We start from the raw sequence: 20852 nt of genomic DNA, 5'->3' as shown, positions 1-20852 counted from the left end.
TAGTATAGACACCACAGGCCTCTGAACCTCTAATACAGCTTAATGTTATTTTAGACACACCGTCACACAGGGCACCTGTGCCTGTTTCACATGGACGGACGAGATGCCCGTGCTCATTCTGGCCAGACTGACTCAGTTACCTTACTGAGATAGTTCCTCTTTTAGTTCCCGTTTTTTCAATCAATCAATCAAACTTTATGTGTACAACACTTTTCATACAGGTCAGTGCAGCTCAAAGTGTCTCACAGATGACTGATAAGATAAAAAGAGAAGGACAATCAAGTCAGAAAGTTGACAATGAGATACAATAAAATAGATTTAAAAAGCTATATTAACATTTTGATCTACAAGTGTGGATGACTTTCTGTCTTTTCAGTCTTAAGTGGAATGTAGGACATGGAAATAGAAATGTAAAAAATGCATGTTAAAATGCATGTGGCAATAACATTTCCATGCTCCAGGCAGCAAACCTTGCTATTAAATCACATTTCTGTTAAAGTAAACACTTCTGGTATGTTGTTAGATCCAAATTTTATATTTTCAGAAATTAGTTATTGCCCAGCTCTGGCTTTTACAAGGTCAGTTCACTGTCGGTCATTACAGACATTTCAAAATTCCTCCCTCTCATCTCTCTTCCCTCCTCCTCCTCCTCCTCCTCCTCCTCCTCCTCCCCCCTCCCTCAGTTTGTCATCCGCCTCCCGCGCGGCCCCCTGCTAGACTTCTACTCCAAACGCAGCTGAGGGGCCGTCTCGACCCTGCGGAAACCCCACACAGGTGTGAGTGTGAGCCGTGGAGACCGCACCTAGTCCATCTACCCATCAACCTCTAGCTTTCTCTTCTCCTCCTCCTCATACTCCTTCCTTCGCCTCCTCTGCAACATCACCGTAGCATTCTTCATCTCTCATGCTCTGCTCCACTTGAGAAGCTGCCCCTTGTTTGTTTTTTTTCCCCTGGCCTCTGAGGAAAAAGACTTTCATTCCTTCTACTTCCCACTGCAGCACAATTTCCCCGGTTTCTCCAGTCAGAAACAGACGTGTTCTCCAAAGACTGATAAGGACTGAAAATGACAATCAACCCACTTCTCTTTTGCATTTCCTGTGAAATTGTTTGGATTTTAAAGATACAAACCAATCAACCAGTAATACCTAAGATTTGACTTTAATCAGTTTTTTAATGTGTGACCATTTCACTTTGAGCCTGCTTTTTTTACACATTTTGAGGTGCATTTATATTATCAGTTGTCTTAGGATGTTGTATTTGGATAAGCTGAACACTGTGATGCTTTTGGGATATATATATATATATGCTTTTTTTCCAGAACACACATCAAATAAGCACTAGAGAACATTAATGAAAGACAGATTTTACTCTGGTAACTGGGAATATTCTTTGTCATAGTGTAGTGTTTCCTGTGATAGGAGACCTTGAGGCAGCTTAATTGTAATACGTATTAACTTCTTTGTCATTCACCAGTATTTTGCAAGGCACTATGTAGCGACTTCAAGAGATTTCTTGTTGCATGAATTTTTGACAATCAACTTTGACCAAAGAATAAAAGGCATTCCTTATACAGTACAAATGACTGTTTGTTCCTTTCAAGGAGCGCTGATTTTGTCATTTAAATTTTAGATGCAATTTCAGCTACATTATGTGTGGCTGTACTGATTGTGTATGTCATTTTCATCATCACTCTCTCTTGAATGAAGACTTAAAAGAAAAATCCATTTCATTCTGATGCATACTAAATTGTATTCATTGATGAAATATACAGTATGCACCAAAACCTGTATTCAGTATCCATTTTATTTGGTCACCTACTGTAGCGTGTGTCATTGTGATGCCTGCATATGTTTCCTTAAGCTGTGGTATTAACACAGTGTTGATAAGACACCACTGTATTCCTGTACATGTGTAGTGCCTCACAAAATGGATACTGTGTGTACATCATCTCTACATATTTGCGTATTTGTAACTTGCATGCATACGTGTGTCTTTGTAAATTCGGCTTGTTATACTTACTGTGTCAGTAGGAAATACTTTACCTAAAGATGATCACATAGTGACTATGTTTTGTCTTTTTTAGAGTGTGTTCATTAGTTCCCTATGCAGTGGCTCAGAGACAAAGGCTGCACATGAGGAAACCAGCAGCAGTGTGGGCTTGTCAGGCACACCCAGGCCCACTGTGTGCCACAAGAGTGAGCCTGATAGTGTCGAAGCCCATGGTGCTCCTCTTGAGGAAGAGTCATGTGATCAAGACGAGGTTGTAGTTTTTGAGACCTCCTTGGTGCCCATCGTAGAGGTGGAGATGGCGCAGTTGCCTCCCTCCCTCGAGCCCTTCTGTAAAGCTTTAGATGAGACCCAGGAGGAAGAAGGATCATATCCAGGAGTGTCGGAGTGCTCTGGGAGGATAGTTGGATCTTCCCCAGCCTCCTATTTCAGGAGCGATGGTCCACAGGTCATACGCTGCTTCCAGGTAGCCTGCTGACTCCCTCAGGGTGATGCTGATTCTGTCTCTGCTTGGCCTCTGTATGATTTCAAGCCTGCCACACTTGCTCACTCCTTTGCAGCACAATTAAATCGACCTTAGATCAATAAAGGGAGTATTAGCGTGGTGTGAATGATGTTCGTCACAGTCATATGTAACTCTGGTTGCTGCAGATGTGTTGCACAGCGGTGTGCTTCTCAACTATGGTGATGGGTCGTTTTAACACTAGCCCATTCTTCTCTGCCACAAAACGTTTCTGACATATTGACTTTCATCATCTTTCCAACCTACTTATGGCTTCATATTTTCCATTTCCCTTTCCCTTCTGTTGTGGTTGGTGGTGGGAAGGGGATTAGTAAGGTTATTGCTTTCAAATATCTTAATTGAAACAAATTTGGTGAGAAGAAAGAGCTGTTGCAGTGAAAATCGATCCACACAGCAAAGGCTTAGGCGGGAATGCATGGTGTGAAATAATGGTTGCCATGAGATACGAAGTGCCTGGTTAAACAGCCACTCATGGGGCTATGCTCCCATCCACAGCCCCCTCTGGTGCAGACCCAGACAGTCACCATCACAGCTGTCTCCAGCTCCTTACCCACTGGCATCTCCACCACAGAGGTCCCTATCGTGCCGACCAAGACCTTCACCTATGAGTCTTCAAAGGTAGGAGCTCCAGCACCTGCTCAGCCCAGATCTGTCTCAGCTTTATTGCATGGATGGCCGCACAAGCTGACTATAAGCAGGTCTGGGAGGACCAGGCCGGGGGCTCCAAAATGAGCATGAGGCAGCACAGCCCCTTCCCTGGCTGAGGCTCAGGGTCAGAAAATCTGAAACAAGTATTCAGTCTGGCTTTCCTTTGGTGTTTTCCTCAGGTGACAGTTGATGGGACGGACGAGGATAAAGATGGCACAAAGGAGTCCAGCTCCAAGACCGTTACCTCAGAGACCATGAGTGGCACCACAGTCACCACCACTACCACTCACATCTCAAAGGTCAGCAGGACAAATCCTGCTCTTGCCTTTTCAGTTTTATATTTTATTTCATTTGGCTCTCAGTCATATTTTTTCTTCCCTCCACCAGGTAGTGAAAAGTGGATCTTCAGAGACTCGTGTGGAGAAGAGGATTGTCATAAGCGCAGACTCTGACATTGACCAAGATAAGGTATGAACACTCTGCCCATGACACAAAACAGTACTGGACAAAATATGGGGATTATGATTATTTACTCTTTTGCTATTTGTCATGAAATATGAAGCTACAGCTAGGAGAAGGTTATTTTAGCCTTAGAACAGGGTGAAAAAAAAAAAAAAAAAAATAATAATAATATATATATATATATATATATATATATATATATATATATATATATATATATATATATATATATATATATATATAAATTTTAATTTATTTATTTAGCACTTTCAAAGGACATTTTGTGCCTGACTATTTCTTGACGAGGAGCAGTGACTTTCTGGAGCTGGGTTAGCCTCCAGTTGTTACACTACGCTAAGACACGCTAAGCTAAGACAAGCTAAGCTAATCGGCTGCTGGCTGTAGCTTCATATTTACAGGACACGAGTGATCTCGATATTCTCATCTAACTCTTGGTAAGAAAGTGTATTTCCCAAAGTGGCTAAATATTCCGGTAAGATCCGTTTAATGAAGATGATGTTGATAATTTTGACTTTATTGATTGGGGCAAACACAAGTACACATAATGTCTGTCTTGCAGGAGAAACATGGCGGAGCATCAGCATTGTAACTGAATCACCACCTTCGTTTATTCCACTGACTCTCCACCTCCGACGTCATCTTCATCAGACTGCAGCAATCAACACACACTGACCAGCTCCATCTACACATACACACACATATCCAAAAAGAAATATCTCAAAAATCTGCACCTACAGGTATCGATAATTAAGTAGATACATGATAGTAGATCTTTTTTTTGTTTGTTTTTTTTTTTTTGTAGGTAGAGGAGGGCTGCAGAGATCTCAAGTTTTGATTTAATGCTTGTCTCATTCTGGTGTTCAAAAAGCTTAGCAGACACACTTTTATTGGTTTAAAAAAACAGCATTTTCAGTTGCGTGATCTCAGTTATGTTTGCTTTTAAATGCTTTTATTTTCCTAGTGGTTTTTACTTTGTTAATTTTATACAAATGCACTGTTTCCATTCTAGCTTAGACACCATTATCAGCATTTATTCCCTTGGTGCTGCTAGGGGAACGTTAAGACTACATTCAAGGGAACGCTTATTTTTGTTGTTGTTTACTTGTCTATTTAATTCAGGAGAGACTTTTTTTTTTAATGAAATGACATACCTCGCATCAATATGTGAACAAAGATATTCTGTGCTCAAATTTAAACAGTTTGTTTGGCTTTGTTCACTGCTCAGGTACAAAAACAAAAAAACCTAAATCTTTTCTTCCCCAACCAGCCAAGAACCGGTAGCCTACACATTATTGTAAAGTTTGAATTAAAGAATTGATCTATTTTGAAATATTTCTCTATTTTATAGAATGAATGCTTTTATAGTATTTGTACAAATTGAGGTTTTTAAGTTATTCATATCCATCTGCTCATGAAATTGTAGGTTACCATCGTGCTGTTAACTTAACTTTGAGGTCTCTATTTAAGTCTTACCTGTCTTGCCTGACACCCTGAATCATTCTTATTCGTTTCCTCTTGTAGTCCACCAAGTTTATCAAACCTTTCACAATTTACACATAACAATGGAGTGCTTCCTTCAGCCCTATGTTTTACTCAGTAGAATAGAAGCCATAATTGCTTTGAATATGTTTGGTTAAGAAACGTTTTACAAGCTTTGGTCTGTTCATCTCAGGTTTTGATATTCTTTGTAAGACTACAGACCTCCATATGATTGTATGAGGAATGTCCATATATGTATATCCATCCCTACTTTAAATGTACATTTATGTTCAGCCAGGTGAGGTCAATTGATGTAAAAGCTTGTCTGTCACAGTAACCACACGTGCAAGAGGTGAAGGCAGCTGTCCCAGTATATGTGGCTTTTCTTTCATAGGAGCACAAGTTGTCTTTTTTACATGTTCTACTATACAGTAATTTATTTGTAAAGTAGGAAATGTTTCGTGTGATTTGATGTACTGTGATGTTTCAACACAAGCTGGTTTCCAAGCTTCCACTAAAGATGTCACAATGTTAAATATTGCATTCTTTATCAACCAAGTTTGTAAAGCCTTTTTACCATGTAGTCTAAATAGATTGCTCTCACTTGCCGTTTTCCTGTACCTTTCCATAGAGAAGAAAATACTTAAAATATATGAATCCCTTTTAGATAGCATGTTTTGTAGCAAACTCTTTTAACCCAAAAAGAAGCCATTGGTATTGTAGCTACATGGATGACAACAGCAAACTCTCCTGAAAGAAAATGTAGAATTTCACAAGAAATATAGGTTTTAGACAATTGAAAATATTGTTGCTTTGTGACTTATCCCTGTCTTTTTATGAAAAAATAAAATATGCATTATTTTGCATTCTGGTGGGCAGTGTATGTGTGAAACATACATGAACAAGAGCTTAGTAAGAAATAAATATTTAATGCCATTCATTAGTTTCATAGTGGATGTTGCTGCATGTTCAATCAACACCAAACGCTTGAAGGGAAATAGTGTCTAGATTGCAAAACCATGATTTAAACAAGATGAAACCTCAAATATGCAATTATCAGGAAAATATTGTAACAGTTATCTTAACAGTCAAGCACAAACAAAACCACTGCATTTAAAGGAAAGTGAACAATGTAAAACTAAAACTGAAATCAAGCATAGTTCCATTTAAAAGATGCACTCTTACTTTCTGCCTCTAATTAGCACCTCATCACATTTATAAATATTGCTGTTTTCAAAAAAAATCCATCTTAACAGAAAATCATGCACATTCCAACATTTGTTCTGCAGCACAAGTTGATATGATGTGGTGTAATTAAGTGGTAACTTAAGTATTGACTAACCATATTACTGAGAAGGCAAACCTGTTAGTGGCTGGTGGCAAGATTTCCTGTTACATTCAATCTCCTGCAATTGAGCCAACAACACCAACTGTAGCCTTCATTAAAGCCACGTTTCTGTTTGAGAAACAACCCTAAAATGTGAAAGGATTAATTGACATCATCTAAGGATCAATTAGGAGATTGATCCTATGGGAATAATATGTTTAATAGAGAAAAAACTAACTTGCTCAACTGTATCCGTTTCACTAAATGAGAGATAATGGCTAAATCTAAAAGTGTATATCAACACATAGGTGAGTTCGGAGAACTGTACAGGCATTTATTGGGAATATATAATCCATTGCTTCAAACAAGTACTAAACGACAAAGTCTTTGAGTCCACCGTCTTGTCAAAGTGGAGTTCTAGCGAATTGTCTTGACTGGGCTCTTGAAACTTGATGCAGCCTGAAGTTGAAGTTGATAAGCCATTGGATGAATCTTGAAACCATATAGCCTAAAAAAGAAAAACAAAATTACAATCAGACAAAGAAATTTCTTCCTCTGAGTTCAGAGGTGTTGATTGAATTTTTTTATACTAATGCCAATACAATAACCCGGGTTTTGGTACTGACACCAAAACAAACTGCCTAAAATGGGAAGCAATTATGATGTAGATGATCAAATATCTGATTCAACAAACAAATCTGACCAGGTGTCAAATGCCAACTTTTCTATACTTGGCAGTTTTTAACACATGAAAACACATTTCTAAAAATATATGATGTGGAAAATGTGTTAGTTAAAACTAGTTAACATTAGGGCTAATGATAAATGACAGTGTCAAGACAACAAACCTTGGCACAAACTGATTGGCTGGTCGCTTTGGACGATACTCTGGGTGCACCATGAACAGCATGTGGGGGAACCCTGTGCCAAAATAGGCTCCATCTGTGTGGTGGTGTCTGGAGGATTTAGGGGTGTAAACATCCATGCACTTTGGGCAGTAAAGCTTCACCATGGCTTCACCTGGGATGTCTGACAAACCTACACCAGACAGGAGATAAATGGTGAAGGAATATGTCTTCAGGTACAGCATGGTTCTTGTGTTAAATGTGAGGGTTAAGAAAAATCAGACTTACCAATAGGAAGCATTGGCTGATTCTCACAATAGACTCTGGGGCAATAGCCAAAATCCCCTTGTTGATACTTTTCCAACTACAGAAAACAACAAATTTAGAAATCACTGCTGATTCTTGTCAAGGAGCATGTAAGGATTTAAAGTTATTAAGTAACAGCCTACCATCTGTGCAATGCCTCTGTTCGTGAGGATGTAACGTGCATGTATAAGCCCGTAGAGCATCTCTGCCGCCTGCTCTATTAAGTCACTCTGGTTCGGGTTATCTTCAAGCTCCTCATCTGTCAATTAAACACACACACAGGCAGCTAAATCACTGTCACTGCTTTATCTCATTTGACATGGCTACTTCCTAGATAGTCTCACCTGGCTCCAGGTCAAGAATCATGTCCAGAGCCTGGCGATAGTGAGGCACCTGCTCATTTAAACCTGTCAGGTTAAATTTGTCCTGTATGTAATCTTCATCAACCTGTAACACAGCAGTAGAAGACAATGAATGGCAATTAACTGCATGGATTACTGTTGCAACAGCACAATGATGTGGCAGCATTGCGTAAGAGTTTAACAGGATTACTTAGATGCTACCAATGAAAAACTCAAGCAGTTAAAATTAGAGTTGGAGTTACACACTGATGCCAACATTGACAACACTATTCCTTGTGCTTTTATTTTAAGTGTTTTTCTTTTCACACGTCTTCCTAAAGTGCCTTTTGAGTAAGAAGGTTTCATGTGCTTCAGCGGAACAAATTAGCAGCAAGCAACAGAAGGAAGTGGCTGCAACAGGCAGCTCTGAGCTGAAAGTCTCAATGTAAGACCAACAAATGACACACATTATTATAAAATTAGTTGACAAAACTTGCATGAAACTTAGTTGCCATATCCACCTATGTGTTCAAAACATTGAAAATGTGAGATATTTACTGTTACACAGGAGGTGGAAGTGCAAGAACGTTTATTTAAACAACAACCAAACAAATTAAACACAAAAATACACTGAAAATCCATGGGTGCATCAAATAACCTGTCTGCTACAAAAGACCTGAGTTTGAATGCAATAATGTGAACAGTGACGAGATAAACTTACATATAGAATACACCCATAGGGATGCAACTAAGAATTAGTTTTTCATTATCAATAAAAGGCTGATTATTTTTTTCTATTAACCATTTATTGTTTGGTGTATAAAAAAAGGTGCAGCTGTAAAATTGGGCAAATGACATTTTGTTTTCTTTTTTTTGAAGTGAAAAGGATAAATACAACCCCTGCAGCAAAGAGACATTTAAAAACTGGCCATTTTTCCTCATTAACTTAAAAAAATGTTTAGAATTTCACAGCAACTCTGGCATGTGCAAAGCTTTGGGTTCCCTACTAAGTCAGTAAGCACTTACTGAGTAGTAAGTAGGTTTTATTTTAGAAAGCAAAGAACTTTTCTGGTCTTGATTTAGAATTTTCCTCCTGCTCTTCATTGCAGATAACTCTAAAGTCTGAGATATTTTTAGGAAATCATGTGTTATGTTAACCCACTGCTTTTCAATAATATTCAAGTGAAGTGACTGTTCACAATCTTCAATATGCAACTATATTCAATTTACTATCATGCAAAATAGAGAAAAACTGTCAATCCTCCCATTAGATATATTCATTATTTGCTTGAAAAAAAATTACTTAAGAGATTGATAGATATTCAAGATGTATTGCCCATACATCTCATATCAAGCGACTAATTTATATATATCTATACATCCATATACTACTAAAAACAGCATGTAATGTTGAAATGTGCAAATAGGTTTTTTTGTTGACTGAGGTGTCTGCAGGGTGTTGAGCGGTCTAACAGCCTGAGGAACAGGCTCCCCTCTTAAATCCCAGTTTAAGAAAGAAAATAATTCGGGGGGAACTAACCTCACAGAAGAACTCATTCCCTCTCAGTCCACAGAACCAGGATATCCAGGACACCTCCTCTGAGCTGCTCATCCTCCTGACAAACCAAAACAGAGAGGACCAGGATTCACACCCTCTCTAGCTGGCTAACAACACCGGCAGCTCAAATTCTGGCAATGTTAAGTTTACAAATACGTTGTCACACCATAGGTGCAACAAGCTTAAGCTGTTACTTCTGGGGCATTTAACAAAAGTGTGACTTCACTGCATATAAGTCTATAGTGTTCAATTTGCCTTTTGAGTATGCGTCTCTAACCTGCAACCTACGTTAGCCCTTGATTTACACGCTAGCTTGGTAGCTAGCGTTGGTTAGCGCTGGTTAACGTCAAACAGATAGTGCGGAGATTATTTATTGAAACTGCATCATGTATTTAGAAGTACTGTCTTTGCACATTTATAACAATTAACAGAACGTCGCTTTTACTCACCCTTTTCAATCTTAGTTAACACATTAACTTGCGGACTTTGCTGGCTCGTCTTCGCTTCCTGGATGACAAATATGTGTTCCGGTCATCCGGAGTTTTCAAAATAAAACTTCTTATGACGCATATTTCACAGGCGACCGTGGAAGGAATGTGGCAATGTTGATTCATGTAAGATACGATTTACCTTTTATTCTATTCACTTCTTAATGGATTTCGTGAAAAGCTTTCGTTAAAAGTAATATTGAATTCCTGATCGTTATATTGATGTGTTTTTAAATATGTTCACATATTATGTTATAAAATGTTGGTCTTCATCTGTAGATAAAACATCATGAGGCTATGTTTTGTATTTAAGCAGCTAAAACAACATTATATGAAGTAAAGTAAGTAGACCATGGTACTATGGCCTTTACAAATTCAGATTTAGTACTGTGGAAAATCTGCACTGTAATCATAATCACAAAGGGCCAATGCAAAAACCTTTTTTGTAGATTCCATTATTTAATAAAAATGACACTTTTTACAATACGTTTGATTTTTTTTTCTCCTACTGACATGGATCTGCAAATACTTAGATGATTTCAAAATCTGTAAAAAAAAAAAAAAAAAAAGTCATAAAGACAGTCATTCCAATTCAGGATTGAGCTCTTTCAGGGCAGGTCTGAAAAGGTTTTGCGACAAGGTGGTCCAACATCTTTCTGCTCCTGTTCTTTTCCCTTTCCTTCAAACATCAAGATCCTTAAATGAAAAAAACAAACAAAACAAAACTGCATGTCAGCTGCTATACAGGACATTATTGTAAACTTTAGACAGATTTAGAGAGTATAGATTCAGCACAATCAATATATATCTTAGATACTTGTAGCAGGTACTTGAAGTACTTGCACATTAAGTCAATATCTTATCTTATAACAGATTTTTTGGTATCAAACTTGTAATTTGATCAGATATATTTAGGCTTAAGGCCATCAAAATAGCCAGTAACTGTATGAATTCTCTGAAGTCAGCAAGTTGTTTTTTTAACCAATTTAATCTCCCCTCAACCCTAATCCTCCTGTGACCCAATAGAGAGTGTCTACTCACTCTCTGAATTACCCAGTATTTCATACTCACAGTTTTAGTATTGCATGTCTTTTTCCCAGCATCATATTCAGGAAGTCATTGTAGCAGATAGTGTCTTTTGATGTCCCTCCAGCCACCTCTGACATCATCTTTTTCAGCTCTAAGTGAGTCTTGGCCAATCCGAGTTTCTCCAGCATTCTTTTTAACCCCATTATATCTATAAAATTTGTAATTCAAACAAAGCAAATAAATAAAAGGTCCTCATATCTGTAACCCGTGAAGACATCTTTGTTGTGAGTCACTGCTGAAAGCAGCAATTCCTTAGTGTAACTAATTTTGTTTTTTTGACCAGTGCCTTTTTACCTATTTCTCCTTTGTCATTCAGATCAAACTCCATGTACATTTCTGCAACACAAACAAATATAATCTCATTCCAAAATATATGACAGTGCACTAAATAATAAAACAGTTCACTGAGGAGTGATTGGTCACTCCATAATACTCACTTTTAAACATGTCAAGCTTTGAGGCAAGGTCTTCCTCTTCTGCATATTGGGGATCTGAGAGAAAAGCCTAAAGGAGTGATAAATATATGATAAATCATACATAATATTATTATTAGTATCACAGTATTGTCATGTTTCTGTGCCCAGCTGCTGTTTGTAGAAAACACTTATCTCTATTGTGACCTGATGACTTTGCCTTAAGATATCAATTATCAGTTCAACACACCTCATTGATAGAGTTCAGTTTGTCTTCCTGGTGAGACTTGAGAAGACCAAACGCTTTACCGCCTGTGAGAAAGCACCAACCAATTCATGTAAGTCTTACAAATTAACCATTACAAAAATACAAAATATAGGTACAGAATAACTATACTACAGAACATAATTTAAACTACACAGATTAAATTAGCTGTAAGACAATGTGAAGACAATATTGACAAACAGACTTAGCAGAAAAAAGTCAAACTAACCTTGAACACTGTCCATTTTTGTGCACAGAGCTGAGACTGAAAACTGCACTGAGACTGTGAAAAGTTATGATGGCGTTTTCTGTAAATGGAGCCAGAAGAGGAAGTACGGTGTCAAAGTTTCAGTTTGCATTAGTGAAGTTCCTGCGTTGTATTTAAGGTTGCAGCAAAAGAGGTCAGCTGGAGGATGCAAAACACAAAGGTCACAGTTAGTCTGTTGTGTAATTGTCAGAATGATCTCATTCAAATGTATCACCCACTGTCAATGTGAAAAAAAATGACTTATTTATACCAGCTCAACAATAAGTTGAAGTTTTAATTAAAGCAGGAAGAAGGATGGAGGAAGAAGTGTCTTTGCAACCAGAGAGAAATACACATCACTCTGCAGAAATGATCTGCTTATGAGGTATGTTTGGGGGAAAAAAAAGTTTGTTCAGTTTTTATTATTCGGAAAGGTTTCACTGAGAGTGGGTTCCTCTTTTTCCAGGAGCAACCCATCCACATTCATGCATTTACACATTCACGCCTGTAAGCAGCCCAGTACAACCAGTCAGATCTGAGTTAAATGCATAAATGCTACTCTGTCACTTTCCCTGCTCACATTTAAACATGAGTGAGCCCTGTTAATAACTTCTGTGTAACTTAGAAAACTTAAAATTATTGAAGACAAAAAATCTAGAAGATAATAGCCTTTTTTTTTTTACACAAGAAATATATAATCATTTCTATCCACAGGTTGCCCTGTTAGAAGTTCTGAAGAATGTCATATCAGAATTCAGAGGTCGCAGGTCACAGAATAATTTCTCAATCTGATTAAATCAGAAAATATCAAAAATGTAGGCTATCTTACACATTCAGTTTTCTTTTTTTATAGTCAGCAGACAAAAGGAGTATTTGGTATATACCTACTGTGACTATGATTGAACTTATGCACAAACTGCTAATTTAATAACTGACTTAAATTATAATTTTATATGTGGTTTTTATTCTGCAATCTTGAATAATCTGCTTTATAATTCTGATACTGAAGGTGGTCAAAAACACATCTTTAAAAGTAAATAGCAAGATTACACACTTTATTTAACTTATTATTCTCCTTATTTTACAAATAAATCACACTCATGTATCACATCATTTTTTTAATCTTGTCACTTCCCCTCAGCTCAGTCTCCAGCCATACTCACTTCTCTCAGGCCATGTTTTTCCCTCATTTCCCAAGACCTGCCATTCTGCATTCCTCCACCAGAGGTCCCCAGAGTTTCTTTTTGTCTTCATGTCCACCAACTCACCCCATTTTCATTTGTTATTTTGGCCTTGGAGACCCTGACGTTCCATGTTGGTCTTGTTGTTCTTTTGTTACCTGTGTTGCTTTGGCAATAAATACTAACTCGACTTGCTATGCTCTTGGTTGTAGTTTGTCAATGTGAACTTGTTCAGCCTGTACTTTTTTTAAGTTACTCCCTGTGTTCCCCTGGATATTCTCTTAAGAGGGTCATAAAACTGTCCTTATTAACCAGTTTGTATTAATAGATCAGATCTGTATTATTTTGAATGAACTGGAGGTATGTTTACAATGAAATCTTTCATTAAATTCTGAGTTGAATTCATATCTGCAGGGTAATGAATGATCTGAACACAGGTTTTAGAAAACAAATTTTTTGTTTATTGATGGTGATAAAATAACATAATCAAGGTTATAATGGAGACAGAAAGACACACTTTTATTTAGCTCTAGTTTACAGCTTGTAATAAATCATAGAAACTGTCAGTGGTGGTGGTGGCAGCCTCTCTGTTAGATTGTCTTTGCTGTTGTAGTTCCTCATTATTCACATCCTCAATAACATCATATACATGAGTCTGTGAAGAAGAATTGGAGAAGACATTAGGATATATCAGTATAAAAAAGCTTGTAACGGTTACCTGAGCGCCATTATCTTTTTGAGTCTTTCGCTTACCATTCCAATACTTGACTGTTCATTTGCTGCAAACAGAGATGTAGGAAAACATCAGCCATTCAGGTAACATTTCATTTTCATCAGTATATGATAGCTGTAGTTTGGATGTGAGGTTCCTTAACCTGAATCAATACCTGCATCCTTTTTGTGCTTTTTCTTCATGTGCACGTAGAGCCCAGCGCCAGCTGCACACATCAGGAGGCCCAGAGGAAGGGCTAACCATGCAGGTGTTTGCAAAGCTGGAGGCAATGAATTATTATCACTTTACTTCAGTTTAAGAAAGAATTGGGGCATTTTGTCTTATGTCTGGGTTTTATTCAGGAGAACAATTGCAGCATGATGGATACTTACAGTTAACAGAGCGCCACTTCTTTAAAGCCATCACAGCACCCTCTCTTTGGACAGCACAGGTTATTTCTTCTGATCTCATTGAGCAAATTGGGAGGACTAGCTTCTTCTTAAGAGTGTTGCTCTCATTCATTAAACTGCTCTGCCAGCTATCTTGGCTACTTCCAGACCAAGTTAAATTGAAGTCTTTGTCACATTGTTTAGTGCAGGTAAGCACACAAGTCAAGGTGAGATTTTTTCCCCCTGGCCCACACTGTGGAATAACTGCAGAGGAAAACATTAGAAGTAATGTTTTAATAGCAATTAAAACAAAGTTAATGTGGCACAAATTATGTTCTGGCTCTAACAGACTTTTAAAACTCACCATCGAGGGTGTGCAGTCTGATTTTGTTGAACATTTTTTTCTGCCCAGTGGACTCTGAACACTGATAGTCCCCAGCATTCGGAGCACTTACTTTACTAATAAACAGTGAAAAGTCTTCATTAACAGTAAATGCCCCTGATTGGCCCATATCAGGTACGGTACCATATGATTGTGATTTTCCACCCACATCCCACTCCATGCTGCCACTGAAACCAGGAGAGGAAGCGTTGCCACAAGTGAGTGACAATGAGTCACCAACTGCAGCAAACACTTCCTCTACACCATCTGGGGCAAAGAGAGCACCAGTTACACTTTGCACATATTAAACCACATATCTTTCTTTGGGACTGAGGACATTTTAGTACCTGTTACTGTTGTCTTGTAACTGATGGCGGCCGTAACCTCATCATTCTGAATTAGTTGGCATTTCCATCTTCTGTGATGATCTGTCTGTCTTTTATTGATGATCAGCTTAGAGAAACATTCAGCGGTGTTTTCAAAGTGAAATCTATTTCCGTTTATCGGTGTATTATCCTCAGAACTCCACTTGATATGTATTCCTTTGTTGTTACAGTTGAAGAGTCCTTTATATGTATTGAGGAAACAGTGAAGTTCGATTGTGCCCTGCGCAGGAGTTGGGTTCTCAGTAACTGGTGAATGAAAAAAAACATCATGTGACTACTGTGATATTGCTATCAACTCATTCAAGAATTTATTCAGGTACCAGGACAACTGACTTACTTTCAAGAATCAGAAGTGAAACACTTGAATTGAGTGCTCCACTGCCACAAGTGTAAAGCCGTGCATCATTAAGTACAGGGTTATTAATCTCCAGAGAGCAGTCCTTCAGCAGGCCGAGCCGGGTGGGGTCTGGACCCGTCACTCTTCCAGCCTTCACCACCTCAGTAACCGAACCAAACTCTCCAGTCATGTTCCAGTTAATAGAGGAACAGGATCTAATAGAGGGGATGCCACATGGCAAAGTAATACTGTCTCTAGGTAAGGCAAACATCACCAAATGGTCTGTTGAAGAAGATGATAAAGAAGCATTTAATTTCCCAAGTCATGAGGTGCTTCTCACAAAATGTAATTTACCTTTGCCACAGCAATGTTCAGAACTATGTATAATAACAGAATTGACAAATAAAAGTATGGGATACTGGTGACCCTTAACAGATATGATATATGATATTATTTTCCATTTTCAAGTTTATCTGAAACATGTGCTGTGCTATTTCAGTTTAAATACTTTTAACAGTGAGTCTCTTACAACACCTCTTGCAGAACCTGAACACTGTGAAAATAAGGTCATAGAGTCATTTATTAAGTCATATCCTATCCTAAAATAAACATACAACAGATTAACAAGAGAACATTTTTCTATTTTTTTCATAATTACCAGATGACTGGACTCCAGCCGTTGCCACTGTTAGAGAAACGAGACAGAGTCCTAGCAATGAAAAAGTAACCATCCTTCTCTCAGAGGATCTCTTCTTGCTTATTGCTAAATCCGCTGATAGCAGAAGTTTTCAGAAACACATTTCAGGAAATGACATTGAGGCAACTCATTTTTCATTTCAGACCAGCCCATGTTCGTGCAATGAAATGACATACTGTGGACACTGTACAAATTCATGCGTCATGTTCCCTGTCTATTATTTTTTTCATGTAATTTTTTTCCCCTGTTTGTCACATGTTCAAGCAAATATAACTTTTAATTTTCAGATAATGGCGACAATACAAACACTTTTACAAGACATGCCTCCAAGTCGGTGATGAGGAATAATAACATAGTAACTTTTCCACTTGCAGGAGTTAGTCACATTCATTGTTGCTCAGTGTTGTTCAGTGTTCATCCACTGGGTGTTGCTGTCAGACTCTAGGAGAGATATTCTTTTTGCAACATTACTAGTATTTGAGCAGTTCCAGTTTACAGTAAGCTATGCAAACTCCAGCTATTCATTTACATGTAAGCTTTCCTTCTTCTGGCTCCCCAGTTTCAGTTTCCTATCTGGAGAAAAATCTGATCACCTGCTTCAACATTGTGGTAATTTCCATTCTCCACCATTATGTATATATCTACAATTTACAGAGGTACTAACAATGCAGTTTGGCTTGCCTAACCCGAGATGAAATACATGAGTGAAATACATATCTGGATTTAGACATGTTATTTAACAATGATCAAATACATAATTAAAATAAATTGTTATGTACCCATTAACTGGTTATTTTAATCAGGATATACAATACCACAGAAAAACAGGACTATTGATAATAAATATACATGTGAAGGTTCTGTAATTATTTGTACATGTTAAGGTTTAAGAAATAAACCTGCAGGTCAGGGATTAGTCACAGGTCTTGGGCGTGCTAGAACTGTAAAGGACTTGACCTTGAGCACAACACTAGCAACTCCTCTCAGGTCGGGCAGAGAGGCCTCGCCCTCAGGAAGGATGAACTGGAAATCTCTTATCAAGTAGGCAGTGAACAGAAAGAGTTCCATTTTGGCAACCGACTCCCCCAGACAGAGCCGGGCCCCCCCCCCAAAGGGGATCAGTGCACGGGTGGAGCCTCCTCCTCCTTCCAGAAAACGCTCTGAAGGAGAGAGACAGAGAGAGAGTGTAGCCACTTTATTTGAGTTCTGTTGAGCCAAGTAAAAGGAATGCACTTAGTCCATCAGTTAGAGCGGTACCTGGTCTGAAGCTGTACGGGTCAGTCCAAACTGCAGGATCATGGTGAGCTCCAAAAAGATTAGGAATGATGACCGTGTTCTTTGGGATGAAGTAACCTGCAATACTAAATATGTGTGGGGGAAAGTGTAAACTGGGTAAAATACTTGCATTGCAAAAAAACAAATGTAAGAGCAGAACAACACAAAATTAGTGTACATCCTAACAAGTGGCCTTTGTGACCTGCCCACTGACAAAGACTTAACTAGAAACCTGATACATTTCAGGTTAATGTACAGCCTCACCTGGGCCCTGCAGGACTCAAGTGAAGTATACTGGTATAACATCATACTTTATGCACAGGGTAATGATAGCAACGTTTTAGTGTTTACTTTTCTTTACTTTGTCTATTCCATTGCTTTTTGCATGAATTTAAAGTAGGAATGTCAGTGCCGTGCCAGATTTAATGTATCAACCGGTACTAATGCTTGGACCCTTATCAATAAAAGGCTCCAACTATTAGAAAAATGATCTCAATCACATTGCGTCTCTTTTAGAGTGCAGCATCATTTACACTTTTTCCTCATAGTTCAGCTGACCTGCTGTCTCTGATGGCTCTGTGTGGCACCGCCAATGGAGCGACTGGCCTGAGTCTGAGCACCTCACTAATCAAAGAGCACAGGACGGGAAGCCTGTGTCTGTCACTGTACTTGGGGTATCGTCCCTCTAGCACTGTGCACAGCTCTTCGTGCACCCTGGACTGCACCTGAAGATTAAAATAAGAGAGGACAGATATAATGAGATGAACCTCAGGCTGTGTAAATGTCATGTTTTAAGGTATTGTTGTATAAATGTGTGCTACCTCTGGTCTGTGCAAAAGGAAGGCCACAGTCCAGTTTAGCCAAGCTGCAGTGGTCTCTGTTCCCCCAATGAGTAGATCCACAGTGGCCATGTGGACATGAGTATCTGTAAGGAGCTGGAGACAAGAAGGGAATAACATACAAACACCTCCAAATCCAATTCATACATCTGCTTCCAGTACAGTACGCCCCTGGTATTCACTGTTAAATGTACTCACCACTCCATGTTCTGTGTTGTGACATTTGTCAAGGCCCTGGAGTAGGGATCCTGTGATGGCGTCCTCATTTTTTTTGTCTTGTGACTGCACAGATAACAAAGAAATGTCTGATAAAAATGAACATAGCAAAGATGGGATTCGGCAACTATTCTGAATACATAATCTAAGCGTGTTGTCTAATCTAGTGTTATCTAATCACTAAGCCACACCAAGCAGTGTTTTTTTACTCATGAGTTGAGCAATTTAGCATAATTAGTCCTCTCCTTTATATGTTTTTCAAACCAATGATGTGTCAACCTTTTATTCTTTTGCATTTGTTTTTACCAACCTTGTAATTGTTGAGATGTTGTTTTATAATTTCATCTCTCTTGGCCACCTCTTTCAGGAGACGGGAAAACACAGGATTTGGGAATTTCTTTGAGAGAACAGATGTCCCATTATGTGAAATCCCACTCTAAGTGTGATTGTCAGTCTATTCTGTGATCTACAGTCAGGTTGGTTAATATTTACTGACCCTGAGCAGTGGGAAGGAGTCCAGAGCAGAAATCCAAGAGGAGCCCCACAAAGCAACAATCTCATTCAAACAGTGGTGTAGCTGCTGCAGCTCTGGAGAACTCTTGTCATACTAGGAAACACAAAGATTTATGTTTTAAAATGTCCTGCCAATGAAATACACTGACCAGTAACTGAACAACATCTTATGAATGCACTTATGTAATAGAAGCTGCTAAAAAGGGCAACATAAACAGTGGAATTCCCCGGTCCCCTGCATAAACACTGCTCTGCCACAACCACAGCTGTTCGTTGATGAAAAGCAGATTTTGTTATAAACCTCCACTACTCCTTTTATTTACCCATAAGTACAAACTGATAGGAAAGATGCTCACTTCTTTTCCAAAAGCCAAAGTGGTGATGACATTACTGGCTGCCACTGTGAAATCCTCTGCGAGATCTACAGCACTGTCTTGGTAGTCCATCAAAACCTAAACAGTGAACAAACCAAGCTTTATGTTATTATGTGACCACTTTGGAAACACCCCAACATTTGATTTGCTGTCTTGATCTCTGCCATCTCATTACAGACTATTATGGTTTTTAGATAAAGTGCTGTATTGTCTGCTGGTGTACAATCTGTCCCTCCTGCCAAATTGTACCTTTCGCAGATGCAGTGCTTGTCTTTCGATCACGTCATGCAAAGACTGCTGGCAGCAACGCTGCAAAACACTGTGGACGAGGCGACGATGTGCCCTCCACTCCTCATTATAGTCCCCCAGAGAGATGGAGCGCCCTCCCCCAGACACAGCATCACCTGATGCAAGTCAGTACAGGTTATAAGGACATACAAAAACATACTGATAATTATGGAAAAAGAAAAAAGGTTGAGTTGTGAACCTGTGTATGAAATTGGTCTCCCAGCAAAGTCAGACCATTTCTTCACCAATGCTTCTCTTATAACTTCACTACTATTAAGTACCACCATGGCTGGAAAACAGCAAAACAGGGTTTTGGTGTGGTTGGCATCTAAACATTTTCCAACATTTTCCTGAGTGTTCATTTGCTTGTTTTTATGTGAGCATATAATATAATATGATGTAATTCAGTAAAAACCATCAAATCTGAAACGGGATGATTACTTGTGTTTCCACATTTGAGCTGGTAAATGTTTCCATAGCGTTGTGCCAAACTGGTCAAGTGAATTGGCAGATGATCATGTGTCAGCTCCATCATATTGCCGATGAGGAAGAGGCCAGGAGGACCTGGAAGGGAGGGAGATGAGGAGCAGGGAAGGTACTGATAGAGATAGTGCAGGAGTCCAGAATGAGCTCCTAGATTGAGTTAGAAAAGACAATGGTAAAATTAAGAGAGATTGATTACAAATTATATAAACCCATTTGACCAATAATCAAGTTTGTATTCTAGTTATTCTAGTGTCAAATAATGATCACATTCATTCAAATAATATTTTCATGAAACTGAAATACAACCAGCATGAGTAAATGTACATATAATGACAACAAATAGATATTTACCCGTGGACTTCAATGTACTTCCCTTGTGATCTGCCTGTACAGATTTATCTCTCCGATCAGAAATGCAGCTCAGTACCATCAACAGCAGAACAACTAGGAATACAGCTCCCACACTGACCACTGATATTTCTATTGCCATTTTGAGGCTCCTTGCTGGTGTCCCGCTTCAGAGAGATGGTCAACGCACTGCTAAGCCCATTTATAGTTGTGTTAACAGTCTCTTAGCATGTCAGCTTGTTGGTGTTTTCACAAAAATCAAGGACATCTAAATATTTTTTGGGTCACGATATCTGATTATGAGATGAATGCAACTCATGTAACAAGAGACAGCTTGATAAACACGGCTGGGACTTGCTGAAGGGCAAGACAACACATCACAGTTGACACAGGCAGTCCTGTCATACTGG

General features: G+C 38.7%; 4 protein-coding genes across 24 annotated transcripts in view; 1 reads left to right on the top strand and 3 right to left on the bottom strand.

Moving 5' to 3' along the window:
• The window catches only part of LOC139612867 (uncharacterized), a 32833-nt gene extending 26829 nt beyond the window's left edge, over positions 1-6004 (top strand). For 14 of the 18 annotated variants that reach the window (XM_071468975.1, XM_071468974.1, XM_071468982.1 and 11 more), the window contains 5 exons: positions 2084-2473; positions 3026-3148; positions 3358-3477; positions 3566-3646; positions 4221-6004. In XM_071468975.1, coding sequence (XP_071325076.1) covers positions 2084-2473; positions 3026-3148; positions 3358-3477; positions 3566-3646; positions 4221-4250 — 744 coding nt within the window. In that variant the 3' untranslated portion in view covers positions 4251-6004. Of the gene's footprint in view, positions 1-683; positions 1580-2083; positions 2474-3025; positions 3149-3357; positions 3478-3565; positions 3653-4220 lie in introns of those variants that run through there. The other 4 variants (XM_071468986.1, XM_071468989.1, XM_071468987.1 and 1 more) reach the window with 4 other exon arrangements.
• A 45-nt stretch (positions 6005-6049) lies between these two features.
• On the bottom strand, positions 6050-10094 carry LOC139612875 (casein kinase II subunit beta). The gene is made up of 7 exons (XM_071469006.1): positions 9967-10094; positions 9500-9575; positions 7963-8065; positions 7762-7877; positions 7601-7676; positions 7316-7505; positions 6050-6975 (listed from the first exon to the last, which is right to left on the bottom strand). The coding sequence occupies exons 2-7, from the start codon at positions 9569-9571 to the stop codon at positions 6885-6887; spliced, it is 648 nt and encodes a 215-aa protein (XP_071325107.1). The 5' UTR covers positions 9572-9575; positions 9967-10094; the 3' UTR covers positions 6050-6884.
• A 350-nt stretch (positions 10095-10444) lies between these two features.
• On the bottom strand, positions 10445-12143 carry LOC139612876 (allograft inflammatory factor 1-like). Its single transcript, XM_071469007.1, has 6 exons — positions 12002-12143; positions 11758-11819; positions 11532-11598; positions 11389-11430; positions 11077-11242; positions 10445-10701 (listed from the first exon to the last, which is right to left on the bottom strand). The coding sequence occupies exons 1-6, from the start codon at positions 12015-12017 to the stop codon at positions 10614-10616; spliced, it is 441 nt and encodes a 146-aa protein (XP_071325108.1). The 5' UTR covers positions 12018-12143; the 3' UTR covers positions 10445-10613.
• A 1495-nt stretch (positions 12144-13638) lies between these two features.
• On the bottom strand, positions 13639-20796 carry cyp21a2 (cytochrome P450, family 21, subfamily A, polypeptide 2). Of its 4 annotated transcripts, XM_071470266.1 has the most exons (19): positions 20446-20796; positions 20050-20241; positions 19808-19897; positions 19570-19724; positions 19303-19398; positions 18930-19040; positions 18744-18830; positions 18416-18499; positions 18200-18313; positions 17937-18103; positions 17361-17464; positions 16065-17263; positions 15407-15688; positions 15031-15315; positions 14666-14950; positions 14305-14565; positions 14088-14192; positions 13954-13979; positions 13639-13855 (listed from the first exon to the last, which is right to left on the bottom strand). In XM_071470266.1, the coding sequence occupies exons 1-12, from the start codon at positions 20582-20584 to the stop codon at positions 17010-17012; spliced, it is 1593 nt and encodes a 530-aa protein (XP_071326367.1). In that variant the 5' UTR covers positions 20585-20796; the 3' UTR covers positions 13639-13855; positions 13954-13979; positions 14088-14192; positions 14305-14565; positions 14666-14950; positions 15031-15315; positions 15407-15688; positions 16065-17009. The 4 variants fall into 4 exon arrangements, with proteins under 4 accessions (XP_071326367.1, XP_071326365.1, XP_071326368.1 ...); XM_071470264.1 differs by having other exon boundaries at positions 14666-15315; XM_071470267.1 differs by lacking the exons at positions 17361-17464; positions 17937-18103; positions 18200-18313; ... (6 more) ...; positions 20050-20241; positions 20446-20796 and having other exon boundaries at positions 16065-16948.
• Between the last annotated feature and the right edge of the window lie 56 nt (positions 20797-20852).

Source organism: Trachinotus anak, unplaced genomic scaffold (genome assembly GCF_046630095.1).
Source record: "Trachinotus anak isolate AG129_WGS33_773 ecotype Australia unplaced genomic scaffold, CSIRO_AGI_Tana_v1 ptg000032l, whole genome shotgun sequence".
NCBI classification, from domain to species: domain Eukaryota; kingdom Metazoa; phylum Chordata; class Actinopteri; order Carangiformes; family Carangidae; genus Trachinotus; species Trachinotus anak.
The sequence above is the reverse complement of the archived record's forward strand: the minus strand, read 5'-3'. Positions and strand labels throughout refer to the sequence as shown.

Excerpts from the sequence above, each read along its gene's own strand:
- LOC139612875 (XM_071469006.1), bottom strand. The coding sequence starts at position 9,571 with ATGAGCAGCTCAGAGGAGGTGTCCTGGATATCCTGGTTCTGTGGACTG. Across the intron at positions 7,878-7,962 it reads GATTCTTGACCTGGAGCCAG|ATGAGGAGCTTGAAGATAAC; the intron begins GTGAGACTATCT and ends TTTAATTGACAG. Across the intron at positions 6,976-7,315 it reads GCCAATCAGTTTGTGCCAAG|GCTATATGGTTTCAAGATTC; the intron begins GTTTGTTGTCTT and ends TTTCTTTTTTAG.
- LOC139612876 (XM_071469007.1), bottom strand. Across the intron at positions 11,243-11,388 it reads GAATGACAAAGGAGAAATAG|ATATAATGGGGTTAAAAAGA; the intron begins GTAAAAAGGCAC and ends CAAATTTTATAG. Across the intron at positions 10,702-11,076 it reads AGACATGCAATACTAAAACT|GATCTTGATGTTTGAAGGAA; the intron begins GTGAGTATGAAA and ends TTTTCATTTAAG.
- cyp21a2 (XM_071470264.1), bottom strand. The coding sequence starts at position 20,584 with ATGGCAATAGAAATATCAGTGGTCAGTGTGGGAGCTGTATTCCTAGTT. Across the intron at positions 18,831-18,929 it reads ACTCCTTCCCACTGCTCAGG|AAATTCCCAAATCCTGTGTT; the intron begins GTCAGTAAATAT and ends GTTCTCTCAAAG. Across the intron at positions 17,264-17,360 it reads CCCGTACAGCTTCAGACCAG|AGCGTTTTCTGGAAGGAGGA; the intron begins GTACCGCTCTAA and ends TCTCTCCTTCAG.